We start from the raw sequence: 21,740 nt of genomic DNA on the forward strand, positions 1-21,740 counted from the left end.
ACTGTGTACTATATATAATTCTACATGCTATACTTTTTCTTAAAAATTTTTAAAATTATTAATTATTTGAGAGGCAGACAGAAAAAACTCCTGTCCACTGGTTTACTTCCCAAATGCATGCAACAGCCCCTGGCTAGGGCTGAAGCTGGGAGATGGGAACACAATCCAGGTCTCCACTTGGGTGTCAGGAACCCAACTATTTAAGCCATCACCACTGCCTCCAAGGGTCTGCGTTAGCAGAAAGTGGAAGGCAGGAACCAAAGCCAGGAATCAAATGCAGGTACTCGGATACAGGACATGGGCAGCCTAGCTGCTAGGTTCAATGCCTGCGCTGTGCTAAACCTTACCTGCCTGGCAGTGCAGGCCTGTTTATACCAGCATCACCACCAACACGTGAGTAATGTGCTGCTCTGTGATGTCACTACAGCAACGTCACTAGGCGACAGGAATTTCTCACTGCCATGATGACCTTCTCAGACCACTGTCCGGCGTGTGGCCCATGGCTGACCATAATGCTAGGGTGTGGTGCCTGACTGATAAATCCCCTTTACACAAAGAATCCCAGATGGCAGAGCCAGAGCCGGAAAGCAGGTTTGCTGGTGCCAAAGGCACAAGGTGGGTGATGGCTTACCCAGCACAGGGCTTCCTTTAGGAAACTGTTTTGGAACTGAACAGTGGTGATGGGTGCCCGACCCTGTAAAGATACCTAGTGTCACTGGGTTATACACTTCACAGAGGTTAAAATGGGGAATTTTTTGTTCTGTGACTTTTATTACGAAAAGCTAAAATGGTTACTTTGCAGAAACAAGACATTCCAGGCTTGTTCATTCTGTTATACAAAATGCCTGATGTTTCCATGATGCCCATGAGCAGTCAGGAAATCACACACCGCACGTCTCTCTGGTTAGCATTTGTTTACCAGGGAGTTGCTGTGAAGTTCCATCCAGCTACAAATTGCCTGGCATTTTGTGTAACTACATATATAACTCACAACAGTCTTCTTAAAGAAAAAGATTAAATATAGTGGGCAAATTAAGCTGCAGTTTCAAGAACATAGTGGGATCTGCAGCCAGGCCTCATCGGGTCAACTGCGCGGAATCCACATGCTGCATTATAACCCCAATGAAGATGTTAAGTTTGCTTTCAAATGTAAAGACTGTCCTTGTTTTAATGGTTATGGCTCTGAACTCTGCTGCCTGTAAAGGCAACGACAAACACAGGCACACAGGAGGAGTCCTGAGGGCACCCAGGGTACGGCTGGACCTTCACACTGAACACGCTTTTTTTGTTGTTGTTAAGTTTCACTTGTTTATTTGAAAGGCAGGGCGATCCTGAGACAGCAGAAAAGACAGAGAGATCGATCTCCCATCTGCCTTTGTACTCCCCAAAATACCTGCAATGGCTGGGGCTGAGTCAGCCTGAAGCCAGGAGTCCTGAGCTCCATCCAGGTCTCCTACATGGGTGGCAGGTGTCTGTCGCACCCCTCTTCGTGGAGGAACGACACAGGACCCTGCGCTGTTCTTTCGTCTGCTCGGCCCTCCCCGGGTTTGCTGCTGGTTCTTCCCGGGTTGGCTACTATCCCTTCCACCTCCGTGGAAGGGCAGTTCCCCCTGGCCACATTCCCCACTTCCGCAGGGGAGCGGCACACCGCCGGCCGGCTTTCTCGGGGGCTGCACAGGTGTTCCTTCAGATAGATGTTCCCCTTAGATGTTCCTGGTGCATGCGGTCTCTCTCCTCCTTTATAGTCCTCTTCCACCAATCCCAACTCTGCTACCCACACGCCAAGTACGCTGCTCTCCTCCAATCAGGAGCAGGTCCCACAGTTTATTGGTTGAACTGGAGGCAGCTGTGTAGAAGCTGTTTCCCTTCTCAGCGCCATATTGTGGGAAAGCAGATGCATAGAATAAGTCTTAATTCCAGTAACTTAGTCTAGTCCGAGTTGCTCACAGTTGCTCCCCACAGGTGTCCAAGTGCCTGGGCCTTCCTCTGCTACTTTCCTAGGTGCATTAGCAGGGAGCTGGATAGGAAGTGGAGCAGCTGGAGTCAAACCAGTGCACTGGTCTGTGATGTGGGCCGTGCACACTGCAGCTTAACCCACTGTGCCACAATACCAGACCCTGAGCACACTTCTAATTCAGGGACTGGGCAACAAATCTTTTTTCTATTACATCAGTTATGGAGTTACTTGGTGCTCTCTGCTGTCCTCAGCTTTTCAATGGTATTATCAAAGCACTCTAAACAAATCAAACTACTTTGACTTATTTGAGTATTTAATTTTTTTATTTGTAAAGCTGAGAGACAGAAAGACAGAGATCTTCCATAACCAATGGTTCACGCCCGAAATGTCCACAATGGCAGAGACGTGGCTGGGGCTGAAGTCAGGAACTAGGAACTCAATCCAGGTCTCCCACGTGGGTGGCAGAGGCAGCTACCTGCTGCCTCCAGGGTACACATTAGCAGGAAGCTGGAGTAGGAAACATAGCTGGGACTTGAACCCAGGCACTCCGATATGGGATATAGCCATCCCAAGCACTGGCTTACCCACTGTGTCAAATCTGCATCCCAATTTCTTGTTTTAGGACATACCATTCCTTAGTTTACACAGCATCATGCCTCAGAAACGTGACTGATGGGGTTCTCAAGCATAGTGACAGAAAGGCAATATCATGACCACAATTCAAATACTTTTAGTTTAGCAAAACAGAAACATTTTACTCTGCATTCTAAACATATGCCTAGGGGTGGGCTATCAGCACAGTGGTTAAGATGCTGACTGTGACACTGGTGTCTGGTATCAGACCATCTTGGCTGCTTGGAGACTCAGCTCTGCTCCCAAGCTTCCTGCTAATGTTCATGTAGCTGGGGAGGCAGCAGATGGTGGCTCAAACAGCAGGGGCCCTACCACTTATGTGGGAGACCCAGATCGAGTTCCAGGCTCCTGGCTTTGGCCTGGCCCAGTCCTGACAGTTTGTGGGCATTTGGGGAGTAAACCAGCAGATGGGAGATCTTTTTTTCTCTCTCTCTAGCTCTCTCTCTCCCTTTCGAATAAATACCTAAAAATTTAAAAGAACAAAGAAAAGTACAAAGATAAAAGTAAAGGAAATGGCTTCCATAATCCCTCCGTGCAATGGCTGTCACTGTGAGTATACGGTGTATGTCCTCCCAGCATGTGTTTCTGTGCGTATGGTTATATATAAATACACCGTAAACAAATGGGCTTGCACTCTGTAGAGAATGTCTGTAACCTATGCTTTATGTAATAATAGGGTTAAAATTTTTTAAAAATTGAAAAAATAGAAAAATAGAAAAAGAGAGAGAGAGAGATCCCATCTGCTGGCTTATTCCCCAAATGGCCCAGGCTGGGCCTGCACCAGAGTCAGGGTCTGAGAACTCAAGGTCCCCCGCATGGGTGGCAGGGACCCTACTTCTTGGGCCATCACCTGCTGCCTCCTAGGGCCTACATTAGCAGGAAGCTGGAGTCAGGAGCTGGAGCCAGGAGCTGAATCCAGACACTCTGAGTGGGACATGAGCATCTTAACCAGTAGGCCGAACCCCTGCCTCAGTAACATGTTGCCATGTTTACTGTTCCTTCTTCTGCGAAGTGAGATGACCACCAGGATCTCTGTCGCGCTCTGGGCACGGTGCTACCAGGCAGTCCCTACGTACTGTCGCTTCAGCACCTTACTAGCACTCTGGGAGGAAGATACTATTTTCCCTACTCTCTAGGTGAGGCTTAGAGAAGTCACACCAAGACCTCCGGTGCCCACACTGGGGACCGTGCGCCTCCATGGAGGCTGTGTGCGGTGTTCCCTCAGCGAGCCCAGGATGGGGCTGCCACCAGCTCCGCCCTCTCCTTCTGAGGCAGAGACACACTGATTGGTCAAATGGTCTTTACTGCTTATCCAAAGGTGAGGAAGGGCAAGAAGGCAAACAGGTCTGGGGTACTTCTCACCTTCAAACTTTTAAGTAAACTAGTGGGTCAAAAGTTTTTTTCAGCATTTGCATGTCAATAGTCAAACAATATGATGGCTGGAAATCTTCTGAGGGGTAGAGAATAAATCAATTTGAATTGAACAATTTAAGTTTTGTAGGAAGTTTCTTTGGAGGAATGTAGCCTAGTGATTACTTATGTTTCACTGGGTTTTCTATGTCTTTTAAGACAACTTTACTGAGACAAATTCCCAAACCACAGAGTGCATCCATTTACAGGGTACAATCCAAGGGTTTCTAGCGTCACAGCGCTGTGCAATCATCACTTCAATTTTGGGACATTTTAGTCACCTCCCTAAAAACCAGGTACCCAGTAAGTCACACTTCATCCTGGCTCCCACCTCTGGCAACCACTAATCTGCCTTCTGCCTCTCAAGAGGGGCCTGTTCTAAAGATTTCAGATCCAAGGAATCATACGAAACACAACTGTGTCACTGGAATCTTTCTCTTCACACATTTTCAAGATTCTTCCATGCTGTGGCTGGTATGGGTACTTCACCTTTTTATGGTCAACACTTCATTGGGATTTTTATATTATTCAATGAGTTAATTCTTTAAAGCATTTAGCACACAATGACTACTCTTTATACTTGCTATATAAGAAGCCACAAAACAAGAAGCCACTCAACAAGAAGCTGCTAAAATGTCACATTTAACAGTAATTGCTGGGGCTGGCACTGTGGCATAGGCGGGTGAAGCTGCTGCCTGCAGTGCCAGCATCCCATATGGGCGCCAGTTCAAGTCCTGGCTGCTCCACTTCTGATCCAGCTCTCTGCTATGGCCTGGGAAAGCAGTAGAAGATGGCCCAAGTGCTTGGGCCCCTGCACCTGTGTGGGAGACCCGGAGGAAGCTCCTGGCTCCTGGCTTCAGATCGGCACAGCTCTGGCTGTTGTGGCCAATTGGGGAGTGAACTAGCGTATGGAAGACCTCTCTCTCTCTCTCTGCTTCTCCCTCTCTCTGTGTAACTCTGATTTTCATATAAATAAATCTTTAAAAAAACAGTAATTGCTTTCCCAAATATCTGTTGTCAAGAAGAAATACAGGTTAAGATTCATAGTTAAAAGCAACAGGCCTGGGGCCAGCATTGTGGCACAGCGGGTTAAGCTGCCCCCTGCAACACCGGTGTCCAATGTCAGAGCACCAGTTTGAATTTTAGCTGCTCCATTTCTGATCTAGTTCCCTTCCAATGAACCAGGGAAAGCAGAAGGCCACACACCCGGGAGACCCAGGTGGAGTTCCTGGCTCCTGGCTTCAGCCTGGCACAGCCCCAGCCATTGCAGCCATTTGGGGAGTGAACCAGTGGATGGAAAATCTCTTGCTTTCTCTCTTGCTGCTTCTCCCTTTAACTCTGCCTTTCAAATAAACAGATAAATCTTTAAGAAAAACAAAACAAAACCAATAGGTCATTTAAACTATTTTGTTATTTTTAAATTATTTACTTACTTGTTTTAAATTTTTTGAAAGGCAGAAATGGAGACAGACAGAGTTTCCATTTGCCAGTTCGCTCACCGAATGCCTGCAACAGCCTGGACTAGGCCAGGCCGAAGTCAGGAGCTAGCAACTCAATCCAGGCCTCCCACATGCATGGCAGGAACTCAAGTGCATGAGCCAGTGCATGCACCTGCTGCCTCCCAGGATGCACATTAGCAGGAAGCTAATTAGAAAGCACATTAGAAAGAGAGCTGGGACTCAGACCTAGGCACTCTGATACGTGGGCATTTCAAGTGGTATCTTAGCCACTGTGCCAAATGCCCATCATTTTAACTATTTTGAAGTTCCATTCTACCATAAAAGACATCCTTTGTTTATTGATTACTAACTGCCATTATATTATATAGTAACATGATTTCTCCTCCATTAGAATATTACTATAGTACAGGACCAATACAACCATCAGGGCTGGCACTGTGGTGTAGCAGATTAAGCCACCACCTGCAGCACTGGCATCCCATATGGGCACTGGTCAGAGTCCTGGCTGCTCTATTTCCCATCTAACTCCCTGCTGGTCCACCTGGGAAAGTAGTGGAATATGGCTTAAGTCCTTGGGCCCCTGCACTCACGTAGGAGACCCAGAAGAAGCTCTTGCCTTCCAGGCTTTGGACTGGCCCAGCTCCAGTTATCATGGCCATTTAGGGAGTGAACTAGTGGATGGGTGGAGGATCTCTCTCTCTCTCTCTCTCTGCCTCTGCTTCTCCACCTTTCAAGTAAATAAATCTTTTTAAAAAATCTAAACCATTAAGTACAATGGTATTGAGTAAAATATCAAAAAAGTGGATCCAGGGCAACATGGATTTCAAATCCACAGTCCTCAGTTTCTGATTGGAGTATGTCAGGAAGAGGAGCTCAAAACGTATCTTCAAATCCTAATGTTTCTGACTACTAGATCTCAACAATGTTGCTCAGATATCTTGTCAGAAAGGGTTTTTTTTAAGGACTGTATATTACACAGGAAGGACCCTGTTATTGCCCAGATATTTGTTTGATTTTTTTTCATTTTTGCTCAGATGTTTGAAAACTGATATGATGGTGAGTCCCTGCAGTTTAGGGTGATCAGATTTGGTAAAGAAAAAGAGAGAATGCCCAGCTAAATCTGAATTTCAGCTTACCAGTGAATAATTTTTAGTATAAGGATGTCCCCTGCCATGTTATTTGTGTTTATTGGAGATTCACGTTTAACTGTGCCCTCTTTTTCATCTGGCACAGAGGCTCTCAGTTCCCTTCCTTCAGAGACATATCCATTAGTTCATTTAGTTAATAAACATTTAATAACATTATATGCCAGGGATCCTGGAAATGCAATCAAGGGAAAAAAAAAAAAAAGAGAGAAAGATTTCCTGCCGTCAAAAGCTTCCATAACAGAGCCAAAGTCTGGAAGAGGCACGCTGTCTTTCCTAGTTCAGTGGAGCAGCTCCCCAGGCATCTGTGGCGATGCTCCCAAGAAAGCAGCAGGGGTCTGCGGCAAGCTCAGCCGTGTCTCCGCCCCCTCCTGCTGCACAGTCCCCTCTCCTGTGACCTAGGACACCACACCTGAGGCAAGGAGTCTGTGGAATGGCCACAGGGAGAGGGCTCTGTGAATGCAGAACGTCAGACACGAGGAACGCTGCTGCTGTTGCCTAGGTGTGTTAGAATTCAAGTGCTGGCGACCTACAAATTACACACAATGGTGGAAATTATGTAGCAGAGTATACACTCATTCTAAAATTAGATGGAAAAGCAACTCAGTCTTTTCTTATTCTGGATAATATTCACAAACATTAATTATGTGCCTAGTTTTCCTTATATATCACCACAAGAAATATTTTTAAAGTAGGTAATGACATTATAAATATTCAGCAGCAGGATTACCAAACAGAGCCATAACTAATATTTGTACATAGTTGTTTGGTGACATGCTAAAGTTTGTCAGAAACACCCACTGCAAACCTTTCAATAAACAAATAGTTGATTGATTAATTTTGAAAGATGGTTTTTTTTTTTTTTTTGGACAGGCAGAGTTAGACAGTGAGAGAGAGAGAAACAGAGAGAAAGGTCTTTCTTCCGTTGGTTCACCCCCCAAATGGCAGCTACGGCCAGCACTGCGCTGATCCGAAGCAGGAGTCAGGTGCTTCCTTCTGGTCTCCCATGTGGGTGCAGGGCCCAAGTACTTGGGCCATCCTCCACTGCCTTCCCGGGCCACAGCAGAGAGCTGGACTGGAAGAGGAGCAACCAGGACAGAATCCAGCGCCCCAACTGGGACTAGAACCCGGGGTGCTGGCGCCACAGGCAGAGTATTAGCCAAGTGAGCTGTGGCGCTGGCCTGAAAGATGGTATTTTTAAAATGGAAATAGCATGTGAGCTTTCAATTATTGCTTTTCTTTTTTCTCCTTTGCCTCTTTACAAAAAAACAGCAAAAGGTGCAAAAAAAAAAAAATCAAATGAGGACATGATAAAGTTCAGCATTCTACACTATTTAAAAGTAGTTGGAGCTTGAACCAGCACTTAAGATGCCAATTAAGATATGTGCATCCAAGATCAGAATACCTGGGTTCAAGTCCCAGCTCTGCTCCTCATTCCAGCTCTCTGCTGAAGCAGACCCTTGGAGGCAGCAGTGATGGTTCAAGAAGCTGGGTTCCTGCCACCCACATGTGAAATCAGGATTAAGTTCCTGGCTCCTGGTTTTAGCCCTGGCCCGGCCCTGGCCATTTCAGGCATTTGGAAGAATGAACTAGCATGTGAGAGCTCTGTCTTATCTCTCTCTGTGCCACTTCGCTTCTCCAATACGTAAAAATTTTAAAAATTAGTTGACAAAACTAAGCTGGCAGTTATAATTAGATGTACTCATAACTAATCCCTAAACTCACTTGGTCTCCAATCCTTTCTCCTTGAGTAAACTTGGATTTGGTACACTGTGACCACAGTTGGTCTGCAAAAAGAAGTGAGGAGTTCATGACTAGTTTTTCATAGATTAATCTATAATTCTGCATTCTTTTTTCAATTGGACTGCATGGAAACTGTTCGTACCTAGGGCAGTTTTTGTTCTTTGCACTTGCCTTTGGCTGGACATCAATCTGGCTTTTGTATCTTAGGGTAAGTGAGCAGAGCTTCTTATTTCATGGAAATGGCTACTGTGGCCAACTGCTGGGATCTGAGTGACAGACTACCACACTCAGGATCATGTCTGGTGCTGCACACGCCCGAGCACCAGGAGCTCCCAGCTGAGCCAAATGCCACAGCCCACCCCTTACCAGCCTGGGGTGGGGTTGTAGCAGCACAGCCCGTTACTATTGAGGAAGTTACCAGGGAAAGGGAAAAGGAGAGGGAGAAGATCAGCTCAGAGCCGGGTCATGAACTCATCCCTGGGAGGGCCTGCACTTCAGACACAAGCCTCTTTAGAACTAAACTTCAGGGGTTAAAAACTTAACTCTTGATTTTGCAAGTGAGAAATCAAATACAGCTTTTCCTGAAGTTGCTGCTAGCATATGAGCTAGAACAAACACCTCATTCTGTGGATTTTCATCCAGGGCATCCTCAACATGCGATCCTGCTGGTCAGTACTCAGCACCTGACGGTCACGGAGCACGTGACGTGCATCTCGTCTGAGTCCCTGAACCCATGAGCAAGCTAATGAAAGTTAGACACCAATAACCAGGCAGGACACTGACTCATTTTCTGAGATGTGTGGAAGGTGCTCTGGGGGAAAAAGGTATTAATAAAGAAAGTCTCGGGCCGGCGCCGTGGCTCACTAGGCTAATCCTCCGCCTAGCGGCGCCGGCACACCGGGTTCTAGTCCCGGTCGGGGCGCCGGATTCTGTCCCGGTTGCCCCTCTTCCAGGCTAGCTCTCTGCTGTGGCCAGGGAGTGCAGTGGAGGATGGCCCAGGTGCTTGGGCCCTGCACCCCATGGGAGACCAGGAAAAGCACCTGGCTCCTGGCTCCTGCCATCGGATCAGCGCGGTACGCCGGCTGCAGCGCGCTGGCCGCGGCGGCCATTGGAGGGTGAACCAACGGCAAAGGAAGACCTTTCTCTCTGTCTCTCTCTCTCACTGTCCACTCTGCCTGTCAAAATAAATAAATAAATAAATAAATAAATAAATAAATAAAATAAAATAAAGAAAGTCTCCAGGATTCAGCTGTTGTTTTTTGCTAAATAACAACATATTATTTTTGGCAAGCAAACAATGAAGCTCCTACTTCAGCAGAAGGAATACAGTCGGGTACTAGGCAGGTCCAATTTATATACACACAAGTAAACAAGTGGTCAACTATTTTTAAAAGTACCCATTCTGACCAACGCTTAGCCAAATTCTGATCTTCTCAGAGGGCAGAAGTAGGTTATTTCTGTTTTGCCACCTACTGAATCCTGCTCCAACACTGCATTCTGGAACAAAATTATATGGGAAACCTGTTCTCCTCTAGGCTGACAGATAAGTTCTGTGGGAGCTGAGTGGCAGAGCACATGGCCTCTGCAGCCCCTTCGATCAGAGGGCCATCAGGGGAGTCTGGGGTCTATTGTTTTAAGTGCAGGCTTTTCCTAATCCTGGTATACCCTCTCTTTGTTTCACCCAGTGTGGTTACTTTAAAAAATTATTTGAGGGGGCCAGCGCCTTGGCACAGTAGGTTAATCCTCTGCTTGCGGCACCAGTATACCATATGGGCGCCAGTTCTAGTCCCAGCTGCTCCTTTTCCAATCCACCTCTCTGCTGGGGAAAGCAGTAGAGGGTGGCCCAAGTGCTTGGGCCCCTGCACCCGTGTGGGAGACTGGGAAGAAGCTCCTGGCTGCTGGCTTCGGATCAGCGCAGCTCTGGCCGTTGTGGCCATTTGGGGAGTGAACCAACAGACGGAAGACATTTCTCTATGCTTCTCCCTCTCACTGTCTGTAACTCTACCTCTCAAATGAATAAATAAAATCATTAAAAAACAACTATTTATTTGAGGGACAGAGACAGAGAGCGAGAGCTCCCATCTTCTAGTTCATTGCCCAAATGCCTGTAACAGCCAAGGCTGGGCAAAGGCTGAAGCCAGGAGCTGGGAAATCAATAGCAGCCCCAGTGTGGGAGGCTGGAATCTAATCACTGAAGCCATTACCTGCTGCCTCCCAGGGTCTGTGTTAGCAGGGGGCTGGAGTCAGGAGCTGGAAACTGGGATGCAGGTCTCCTAACAGCTCTTAACCACTAGGCCAAACATCTGCCCTCAGTTTGTTTACTTTTCATGTAACAATGCTAACACAGAGAAGGTTACAGGGAATAACATCAGACATCATGGTCCACCATCAGCTCTAGCAAAATCCAACATTTTGGCCATATCTGCCTGCAGACTTTTTAAATAAAATCAAACACTGCAGATACTATTAACAGCTCCTGGACACTCACCCATGATCTCACTCGTCCTCTCCCCTGCTGCTCTCCTGGGATGACTGCTGCCTGACTCTGGTAGGTGTCATCTCTAAGCACCCTGTTAGATTATAACTGCATGTAGGCTGGCGCCATGGCTCAATAGGCTAATCCTCCACCTGTGGTGCCAGCACCCCGGGTTCTAGTCCCGGTTGGGGTGCTGGATTCTGTCCCGGTTGCTTCTCTTTCAGTCCAGCTCTCTGATGTGGCCTGGGAGGGCAGTGGAGGATGGCCCAGGTCCTTGGGCCCTAACCCTCATGGGAGACCAGGAGGAAGCACCTGGCTCCTGGCTTCAGATCAGCGCAGCGCGCCAGCTGCAACGCGCTAGCCATAGCGGCCACTTGGGGGGTGAACCAATGGAAAAAGGAAGACCTTTCTCTCTGTCTCTCTCTCACTGTCCACTCTGCCTGACAAAAAAATAATAATAATAATCTCCATGTGGGCAAATCCATACTAAGTATTGTTTTTCAAGCTTTCAGATCTTAAATAAATGGTATCTCCTAAACATATGTTTATTCCACTCAATAACATGTTTCTGAGATTTAGCTGCATCTCAGAAGTTAACTTCATTGTCCTATATCATTCTTCAAAATTGCCATAGACAATCGTAGGTTATTTCTCTACCACACACATTTTATGATTAGCTTGTCAAGATCCAAGAGAAGTCCTGTTGATATTTCAAAATGGAATTTATAAACTGTCATGTCTTCCATTTATAAGCTTATTAACTCATCACTGAACAAATATTATAAAGACTAAAAAATTCTGGAACTCTCTTAACCCTTAATTCTACTTTAGATATCAATCATAAGATACTAATCCTAAATATGTTAAAAGCTAGCTGGTTGTATTAAATGAGCATTATAAAATTATTTACAGTAGGAAAATGGGAATGATCTAAATATTAATGACACAGGACTAGTTAGGTAAGTTAGAATAAATATACCCAATGAAAAACTCTGATTAAAGAAAAAATATTAGAAAGAAAAAAAAGCATGCTATGAGGATATTTCTTCCATCAAAGCAAAATATATTGTGAAAGATAATATTTCCAAGCCAGTTACAAAGTAAGCACCTGGGTGTATCTTCAGAGATTAATTTATGATTCAAACAGAGAGTGCTTGAAAAAAGTAAAACACTCAGGGTCAGCACTGTAGTTTAGTGGGCTGTCACCTCCTAGGGCCTGGCATCCAATATGGATGCCAGTTTGAGTCTTGGCTGTTCCTCTTCCAATCCAGCTCTCTGCTATTGTCTTGGAAAGCAGTGGAATATGGCCCAAGTGCTTGGGAACCTGCACTAGTGTGGGAGACCCAAAAGAAGCTCCTGGCTCCTGGCTTCAGATCAGCCCAGCTCCAGCCATTGTGGCCATTTGGGGAGTGAACAGGCATATGAAAGACATTTCTGTCTCTCCCCTTCTCTGTAACTCTGCCTGTCAAATACATAAATAAAATCTTAAAAAAGCAAACATTCAGACAGTTTAGGGTCTAGCTCAATTCTTGATTATTTAAGTAATTTCTGGGAAATAGAATCACCTGTTTTCTAGTGGAAAAAAAGTATTTAGATATGGATTGGTTAGCAAACTTTTATAGGTAAAAAGGCATTCATTAAAATAACTATGTGCTGGCACTGTGGCATAGCTGTTAAAGCTGCCTTCTGCAATACCAGCGTCCCACATGGGCTCTGGTTTGTCTCAGCTGCTCCACTTCCAATCCAGCTCCCTGCTATTGAGCCTGGGAAAGCAGCTGATGATGTCCCAAGTCAGCTTCTTCTTCTTTGTCTCTGTCTCTCTCTCTCTGTAACTCTGCCTTTCAAATAAATATTTTTTTAAAAAACTAACAGTTCATTCAAATTATTCTATCAGAAAGACTGCATATTTAATTTTCTCTGAAGTACAAAGGAGAGGAAAAAGCAGGAAATTTTCCATTTAAAAGTAGAAAAAAACTCCTATTCATTCACAATGGTGTACCAACAAGAAGAGGTCCTCGGGCTGGAGTTGTGGCACAGTGAGCTAAGTGACGGCCTGTGATGCCAGCATCCCATGTGGGCGCCAGTTCAAGTCCTGGCTGCTCCACTGCTGATCCAGCTCCTTGCTAATAATGTACCTAGGAAAGCAGCAGAAGATGACTCAAGTACCTGAGCCCCTGCCACCCACATGGGAGACCCAGACAGAGTTCCAGGATTCTGTCTTTGGCCTGACCCAGCCCTGATCTTTGCATCATTTGGGAAGTGAACCAGCAGGTGGAATATTTCTTCTGTCTCTCCCTCTCTCTGTAACTATGGCTTTCAAATAAATAAATAAATATACTTTTTTTTTAAATGAATGTCTTTATTGGGTGACCTGGAAACTTACCCACCCATCTGTCATTGGATGGCTTGTTTCTATAAGCTTTAGATAAATAAATCTTGTTTGATTTACCAAAATGCAGAAAAAGAAAAAAAGAAAGAGACAAAATTATTATTTCCATGGTTTGTACACATTATTTCCACGGTTTGCACTTTACCTTAAAGACATGAAAGGCTTCAAACTGGATGTTGGGACTTTTGTCTCGGAGAAGGTTCATCATCAGCTTCAGGTTCTCTGGCTTGCTGATGTACTTGGTCATAATGGCAAAGTTGTGGCGGTCCAGGATGAGCTCACCCAGCAACTGCACAGAAACACAAAATTAAGGGTATCACCTGTCTAGCAGTCGCCTTACCCAAATCATCTATCACTTTTTCTCCTTGAAAAACAAAATACACATGTAAAAACAGCTTCATAAAAAAACTGGAGAGTGAGGCCGGCGCTGCGGCTCATTAGGCTAATCCTCCGCCTTGCGGCACCAGCACACCGGGTTCTAGTCCCGGTCGGGGCGCTGGATTCTGTCCCGGTTGCCCCTCTTCCAGGCCAGCTCTCTGCTGTGGCCAGGGAGTGCAGTGGAGGATGGCCCAAGTCCTTGGGCCCTGCACCCCATGGGAGACCAGGATAAGTACCTGGCTCCTGCCATCGGATCAGCACCGTGCGCCGGCTGCAGCGCGCCGGCCATGGCGGCCATTGGAGGGTGAACCAACAGCAAAGGAAGACCTTTCTGTCTCTTTCTCTCTCTCACTGTCCACTCTGTCTGTCAAAAAAATAAAAATTAAAAAAAAAACCTGGAGAGTGAAGTGCATGTTAAAGAACAAGCACAGGACTGGGGCTGGCGCTGTGGCCTAGTGGGTAAAGCTGGCATCTACAGTGCTGGCATCCCATATTGGTGCCAGTTAGAGTCCTGGCTGCTCCACTTCCAATCCAGCTCTCTACTATGGCCTGAGAAAGCAGTAGAAGATGCCCCAAGTCCTTGAGCCTCTGCACCCATGTGGGAGACCCGCTGTGGCATTTGGGGAGTGAACCAGTGGATGGAAGAACTCTGTCTCTCCTCTCTCTGTCTCTGTCTCTATCTCTGTAACTCTGCCTTTCAAATAAATAAATAAATCTAATTAAAAACAAGCATAAAAGCAGGATTCATTTTAAGCTTTTCACAGTTTGCTAATGTCAGTGCTTACTGCATTTTTTAAGGCTGGTCACTGCTGAAGTTCCCCAAGAAATGGCCAAAAATTATTCATTATTTTCATCACTGACTTTATTTTCATTATATTTGAAAGGAAGAGAGAGATATCTTTCCTATACTGGTTTATTCCCCCAAATGCCCATGATAGCCAAGGCCAGGCCAAAGCTTCCTTCTCTTGTTCCTCACATGAAATTAATGTTCAAGATCTGACCAGTTTTTGTTTCTAAATGTCCATTTTGAAAAATCCATAATTTTAAAAATTTCTTTGAGTGTCACAGAGAAACAGAGAGAGAGGTTCCTATGCCCTCAACAGCCAGGCTGGTCTAGGGCTAAAACCTCTGTGCCCCTTCCAGCCTAACTGTGTGATGTGTGTGATGTGTGGGGGCTGCTGGGAAAGTCAGATTCCTACAATCCAGAATCCTTTCTCCAAAAGGCAGAAAGAAACAAAGAGGTTTTGTTATCCAGTAAGCATATTCAGAACACAATAATGTGGGTAAAGGCAAAAAAGAATTGTGAAGGCGTAAAATTCCACCTTATTTATACAGCCAGGAGGCTACAATCCATCACACACTGGGCTCAAGGGTGAGGGTCGGTCGGCGCCACGGCTCAATAGGCTAATCCTCCACCTAGCAGCACTGGCACACCGGGTTCTAGTCCCGGTTGGGGCACCGGATTCTGTCCCGGTTGCCCCCTTCCAGGCCAGCTCTCTGCTGTGGCCAGGGAGTGCAGTGGAGGATGGCCCAAGTGCTTGGGCCCTGCACCCCGTGGGAGACCAGGATAAGCACCTGGCTCCTGCCATCAGATCAGTGCGGTGCGCCGGCCGCAGCGCGCCAGCCATGGCGGCCATTGGAGGGTGAACCAACGGCAAAAAGGAAGACCTTTCTCTCTGTCTCTCTCACTATCCACTCTGCCTGTCAAAAATAAAATAAAATAAAAAGGGTGAGGGTCACCTGGCCCCTGAAGGGGATTCAGAGCACCTGGAGCACCCTAGGTGCTCCTTCAGAGGGCACCCTCAGTTCACCTGGCATTTGAAGCAGCTATTTGTTACAGCAAATTGCCTATACCTGAACTCAACAGTCCCTGCTATCTGATAAGCCAAAGGGAACAGCTTGGAGAAAAGCACCTGGGCTAAACTCCAGGGCGACAGCAGAGAGCAGTGATACCTTCTATATAGGACATATCAAAGGGATGGCTCGCAGCCCACAAGACAAAACCCCTCCTATAAAGAATCACCTCTGCTGTTAAATTGCGAAGAGGCTTGCTTAGCTAGCTTCTGAAGAATCTATCTATGTATCTATTTATTGTCAACTATCATATCTATCATATATACATATATATCATATATAGACACATCCAAGTATTTAGGAAAAGGAGTAATTTCATGTTTAAAAATTTCCCTTGAGGCAGGCATTAGCCTAGCAGTCAAGAAACCCGCATCCCATATTGGAGTTCTTGGGTTGAATTCCTAATTCCAGCTTCTTGCTAATGCAGACCCTGGGAGGCAGCTGTGATGGCTCAAGTAATGGTGACACTCACCTACACAGGAGACTTGCATTGAGTTCTGGGCTCCAGGCTTTGGCTTTTAGTCTGGGCCTAGCTCTGGCTGTTATGGGCATTTGAGGAGTGAACCAGTAGATGAAACATCTCTTTCTCTTTTTCTGTCTCTCTTAGCTCTCAAATAAATAAACTTAAAATATTTAAAAATTTTCTCTTAAAACTCCCTCTTTCAGTAAGTGTTTGTCGAAGTTAATTTATGAGTTAGGTTCCTATTAAGTCACTTCAATTTTTATTACATAGGGTACCCTATATAAAAATTCCATCCAATCTATTCACTGCTAATTCAATTGCACAACTTTTCTGAGATAATTTATTGTGTTAAATCACTTGAGTAACAACACTGAATCTTTAGCCATTAAATGTAAATCTATTTTAAGCTAATACTGATAGTGACAAAATCCTACATTCCACTAATAATACAAAGCCTATAAAGCAAAACCATATTAAGTAAATTGAGAAAATCACATTTTGCTTATTGAATTTCATATTTTAATGCTTCAAAGTATACAGTAAAACCATTCAGCAAGTAGAAGTCTTTTTAAAATAGTGATTTAATGAAATCGACCAGAGCCAAAAACACTGCCCAAATTCCACCAACCTTCTTTTGAATTATAATCTTTCTTGCTAATAATTAAATGCCAGGCCTCTGAAGAAGATAAGAAATAAATCCCTAAGCTCTGTCACATGAGGGAAGGAATCTGACTGGCAATTATTCTTTACTGACACTAGGAATCCAAGGACCTTAAGATGGTTCAGGAAAATTTAGAATATGATTAACAAAAAGCAGCAGTAGCAACGACTTTCCAGTCAGAAAACAGCCTAGGACTTAAGACAGTGTGTTAATGACCAAGTCATTTAGGATTATTTTAACAGTCTGACTTCCATGTATTTAAATGTGGTTATGTCAAAACAGGATACACGGTACCAGATTTAACTCCCCCCAAAAGGAAAAACCAAAACAGCTTCAGCAGAGCTTCTCAGAACATTTTGCTATCAAAGAATAAGCAATACTTAATTAATTTGTTTCTATATGAACCCGATTTCACAGTCATGTTTTTGTTCCCTCAAATACAGTGCTAGAAGACCATTTTAGAAACATCTTTGCCTGTAATCTAGCACTCAAAAGAAGTCAATTATTCAGAAACCACTTGAACAGTTTCTACATTCTTACATGTTTTATCGGCTTTCTAGCAGGTTTTTTTAAAAGTTTAAGAACAACTTCATTGGTGGTTCCAGAGGAAGTGACATGTACATTCGGGAAGAGCTGAGTCAAGGCTGGCCAAGATTGAACAGGAGTGTTCTAGACAGAGGGAAAGCAACGCAGAAAGAGGCCCCAGAAGTGGACATTCGGATAGAAAGTAACTGTCAGCCCCACGACTCTGTTTAGGGTCCTGGAGACTCACTGAGAACAACTGTCACACGAAGAAAGTTCCGATCACTGCTGAAAATGCCACAAGGACACTTTCTAGAGACTCGACTTCATCTTTCTTCCTGCCAATCTTGTTCACTTCAGTTCATATCTGACAGACTCCTACTGAAAAGAGAAAGGATCTGGATAATTTATGAGGGATGCCTACAGCTGGCCCTTCAGAGCAAGGTCACCCCTCTTCCAGGGCCTCTATCTGTTAGAACACGGACGAGGTTCTGGCAGTCCTGGGAGGTCCTTCATGAAGACTTCCCTTTTCCAGGTAGCTGCAGTGGCAATGGCTGCTGCCTTATCTCAGGTGCTCTCTGCAAGCTCCCTGCCCACGAGGGAGTAGGGCTCTGAGGGCCCTGCCTTCGCCTGGAAGTCAGCTCCAGCCTGTAGAGTAGCACACTCCGGGCTTCTGTTCTCAGTGGGTCACCTTGTACAGGTTCCACGCCAAAGGAAAAATCAATCAAGTATGCTGACAGATGGGCTGAAAACTGGCCTGTCTGCTAACAAGGAAAGCTGGAGCAGCAGGGCACCAACACAGGGCAAAGTGGGTCATGGCTGATGCCAAGTCAGTTTATAAAATCATGGCATTGCCCGAGCTTAAACTTACACCCACTGTTTGGAAACAAAGGCATGGCTCTATGAATATCATCATCCTGACATGCAAAATTAAGACAACTGTGACATTCAGCATGCCAGCACATTGTACAAAGTGCCTGGCTGAAAACAGTCAAGAATACGCCTTTGAGTATCTGATGGGATCTGAAGGGCAGAGATGTAGCTGCAGGCCAGACCACAGCCCTCAGGAGCTTGCCCACCTTCCCTGGGCCCCAGTGGCTGCCTCCAGGCACCACTGCACTGAGGAAGAGCCAGCCTCATGGGCCTCATTCTGCTGGGCTCCCTGGTACCTCCACAGGCATTTCATAGGAGATATAATTTCAAACAGCAATTGTTGTTTATTTTCACATGCACACTCCTTATTCAGACTCATTCTAATTTTTTTACAAATTAAATACCACTCCTCTGGGCAGGCTTGTGTTACAGCAGTTAAGTCCCACTTGGAACCCACACAACTCATTATTAGAGTGCCTGGGGGTTCTGTCTGGGCTCCTCTACTTCTGATCCAGCTTCCTGCTAATGTGCACCAAGGAGGCGGTAGGTGGTAGCTCAAGTAGTTGGGCCCCTGCCACCGATGTGAGAAACCCAGATTGGGTTCAGGCACCTGGCTTTGGCATGGCCCAACCCTGGCTGTTGCAGGCATCTGGTAATGAACAGCAGATAGAAAGAAAATCTTTGTCTCTCTGCCTTTCAAATAAAATGAAAATTAGTTAAAAAAGAAAAAAGAATCTCTGCGGCTGGTGCTGTGGCATTGCAGTAAAGCTGGCACTGCATCCCATATGGGCGCTGGTTTGAGACCCGGCTGTTCCACTTCCAATCCAGCTATCTGCTATGGCCTGGGATAGCAGTAGAAGATGACCAAGTCTTTGGGCCCCTGCACCCATGTGGGAGACCCAGAAGAAGCTCCTGGCTCCTGGCTTCAGATGGGGGCAGCTCTGGCCATTGCAGCCAACTGGGGAGTGAACCAGTGGACGGAAGACCTCTCTCTTTTTCTCTCTCTGCCTCTCGTTCTCTTGCTGCGCAACTCTCTCAAATAAATAAATAAATCTTAAAAAATTTTAAAAAGAGGCCGGCGCCGTGGCTCAATAGGCTAATCCTCCACCTTGCGGCGCCGGCACACCGGGTTCTAGTCCCGGTCGGGGCGCCGGATTCTGTCCCGGTTGCCCCTCTTCCAGGCCAGCTCTCTGCTATGGCCAGGGAGTGCAGTGGAGGATGGCCCAGGTGCTTGGGCCCTGCACCCCATGGGAGACCAGGAAAAGCACCTGGCTCCTGGCTCCTGCCATCGGATCAGCGCGGTGCGCCGGCTGCAGCGGCGGCCATTGGAGGGTGAACCAACGGCAAAGGAAGACCTTTCTCTCTGTCTCTCTCTCTCACTGTCCACTCTGCCTGTCAAAAATAAAAAAAAATAAAAAAATTAAAAAAAAATTAAAAAAAATTTTAAAAAAGAAAATATTTTTCTTTAAGTACTTAAGAAGTGGCCACATTTCATATTTCAAGATCTTTGCGTTAAACATAATTGAAGCATGTTGCATCATGGGGGAGGCACTGTAAGTAGCCCACAGTACAACAGTGGCTGGCTAGAAAGTTCAAGGAATGGGATCTAGCAATGAAATATGGGAAAAAAATTATTTAGGAAAATGTTACAAATCTTAGAGATAAGTATACCCAATAAGACAGAACTCCATTAACATTTCAATTCTATAAAATAATGTAAATGTCCTGCCTCAGATACCTTGTGGAAGTAACCAGATGAATAATAAGTGCATGGAAAGTAGAAATCAGAGTATTCCTGCTCAGAAAGAAAACCACACCTAAGCTGACTTAAGTAGAAGTGTAATTCTCTCCTAGAGACTATTTCCTGGGGATGGAAAGAAATTACTCTTGGAATGAAAGGAAGATAGGGATTATAGTTTATAAGGAAGAAGCAGGAGACGTTTATAATTCTCTTTCAGGTTACCTTGAAACAGAATAGACAGAAAGAAATGATCTTGTGTCTCTTATATGTCTCTGTTAACTAGACTGAGGTGTTTTCCAAAGAAGACAAAAGAGAAAAGTAACAGTGACAAAACATGACACACAAAATACAAAAAATTAAATTTACTCTCTCAATTTTAAGCACAGTAATTGATAAATTCTTATTATCTTTATTTTGGGGTAGGAAAACAGCTTTTTACTATGAAATAATATTTACACAGTACAGTCATTACGTAACATATACTTTTCAGGTTACTCATTGAAAGACACTTTTTCTGTATTCACTAGTCCACTGATCTATATCATTTGCTAACAAGATATTGACTCTAATTTAAAGAAACTGTATATTACCTTTAAGGATTGTCTCTTAGTCACATAATTCTCAGACTGAAGCAATTTCTCATAGTCTTCAAAAATCTAATGAAAAGAAAATAAACATGAGAGAGAGTAGAAAAGCAGCAGATCTAGGCTTTGTGCCCTCCTCTGCAGGGTCCCGGCCTGCCTTGCACCTCTGTGTATTTAACTGGGGCCGATCAGCATTGTCTGCATGGAGCTTTCACTGTTTCATCAGGAAGATACTGTGGATGGAGAAGTCAAGTGACACAAGAGCCTCTCTTCTCTATTTTATACTAGCTCTACGAATCAGAAGTTGAATTGAAAAATGGAATCATTTTGAGTCCTCTCAATAAATTGAGTACAAACCTAAATTAAAAGTAGTCAGATGTACTTTTTCCCTTAATTTCTACTCTCTGAATTTTTTGTGTATTATCCTTGAATGTGAAGTGTTTTTGCACACCATACTTACCTCCCTCACTCTAAGGTAAAGTTAAGGGGCTGTTGCAACAGACTTTGTCATAGGCTGGTTTAGTCTTCTATTTGCATTTATTATTATTGTTTTTTAAAGATTTATTTATTTATTTGGAAGGCAGAGTTCCAGAGAGGCAGAGGCAGAGAGAGAAGTCTTCCAACCACTGGTTCACTCCCCAGATAGCCGCAACATCTGGAGCTGTGCTGATCCGAAGCCAGGAGCCAGGAGCTTCCTCTGGGTCTCCCATATGGGTGCAGGGGCTCAAGGACTTGGGCCATATTCTACTGCTTTCCCAGGCGATAGCAGAGAGCTGGATCAGAGAGGAGCAGCCAGGACCTGAACTGGCACCCATATGGGATGTTGGCACTGCAGGCAGAAGCTTTACCCACAGGCCACAGCACTGGCTCCTGCATTTATTATAATTTCTTATGAATCTTTCCTTAACTTCTATCTAGCACATATAGTTACTGAATAGCAAAACTATATATAGTAACAGTTCATTACCTACATTAAAAAATAAGTCATTTTCCTTTAGTCTTGAAGCTTTTGGATGCCTCTGGAAAGAACAATTATCTTCCCTTTACGTTTTATACTTGCCTCCAAGTACTCCAATTGATTCCATGGATTTTGATTGAGAATTTTAGGATATGAATATTACTTTAGATTTCATGATTACATAATTCTTAATTTTCAATCAAAGGAAGATCAGGAAGCAATCTATGAATAAGTGGTACACAATTCTGTGATTTAGAAGTGTGAAGATCTATTACTGATAGGTAGGGGATTCCACATCTTTCCAGAGTCTAGGAAATTGAATCAGGTGATTTAGTATGGGTTGGTCACAGGCCTATGATGTACCTAACACTCTACTAAGGCTGTATACTGTTGGGAGGGTGTAAATTCATCAGTAGAAAGTACTTTTCTCTTGGTTGTTACATAATTTTCTACCAAAGATTCCAACCAATAGATACTTTCCTTAATTTACTCA

The 21,740-nt window shown here is 44.8% G+C and overlaps 1 protein-coding gene across 35 annotated transcripts in view; it reads right to left on the reverse strand.

The window, feature by feature from the left end:
- Nucleotides 1-21,740, reverse strand: part of CAB39L (calcium binding protein 39 like) — a 120,774-nt gene that overhangs the window by 8,367 nt on the left and 90,667 nt on the right. For all 35 annotated transcript variants that reach the window (XM_089304174.1, XM_089304167.1, XM_070048875.2 and 32 more), the window contains 2 exons: nt 20,296-20,361; nt 13,359-13,502 (listed from right to left, as the gene is read on the reverse strand). In XM_089304174.1, coding sequence (XP_089160300.1) covers nt 13,359-13,502; nt 20,296-20,361 — 210 coding nt within the window. The remainder of the gene's footprint in view (nt 1-13,358; nt 13,503-20,295; nt 20,362-21,740) is intronic.

This window comes from Oryctolagus cuniculus, chromosome 9, assembly GCF_051225735.1.
Source record: "Oryctolagus cuniculus isolate XC-2025 breed Fujian yellow rabbit chromosome 9, ASM5122573v1, whole genome shotgun sequence".
Taxonomy (NCBI): domain Eukaryota; kingdom Metazoa; phylum Chordata; class Mammalia; order Lagomorpha; family Leporidae; genus Oryctolagus; species Oryctolagus cuniculus.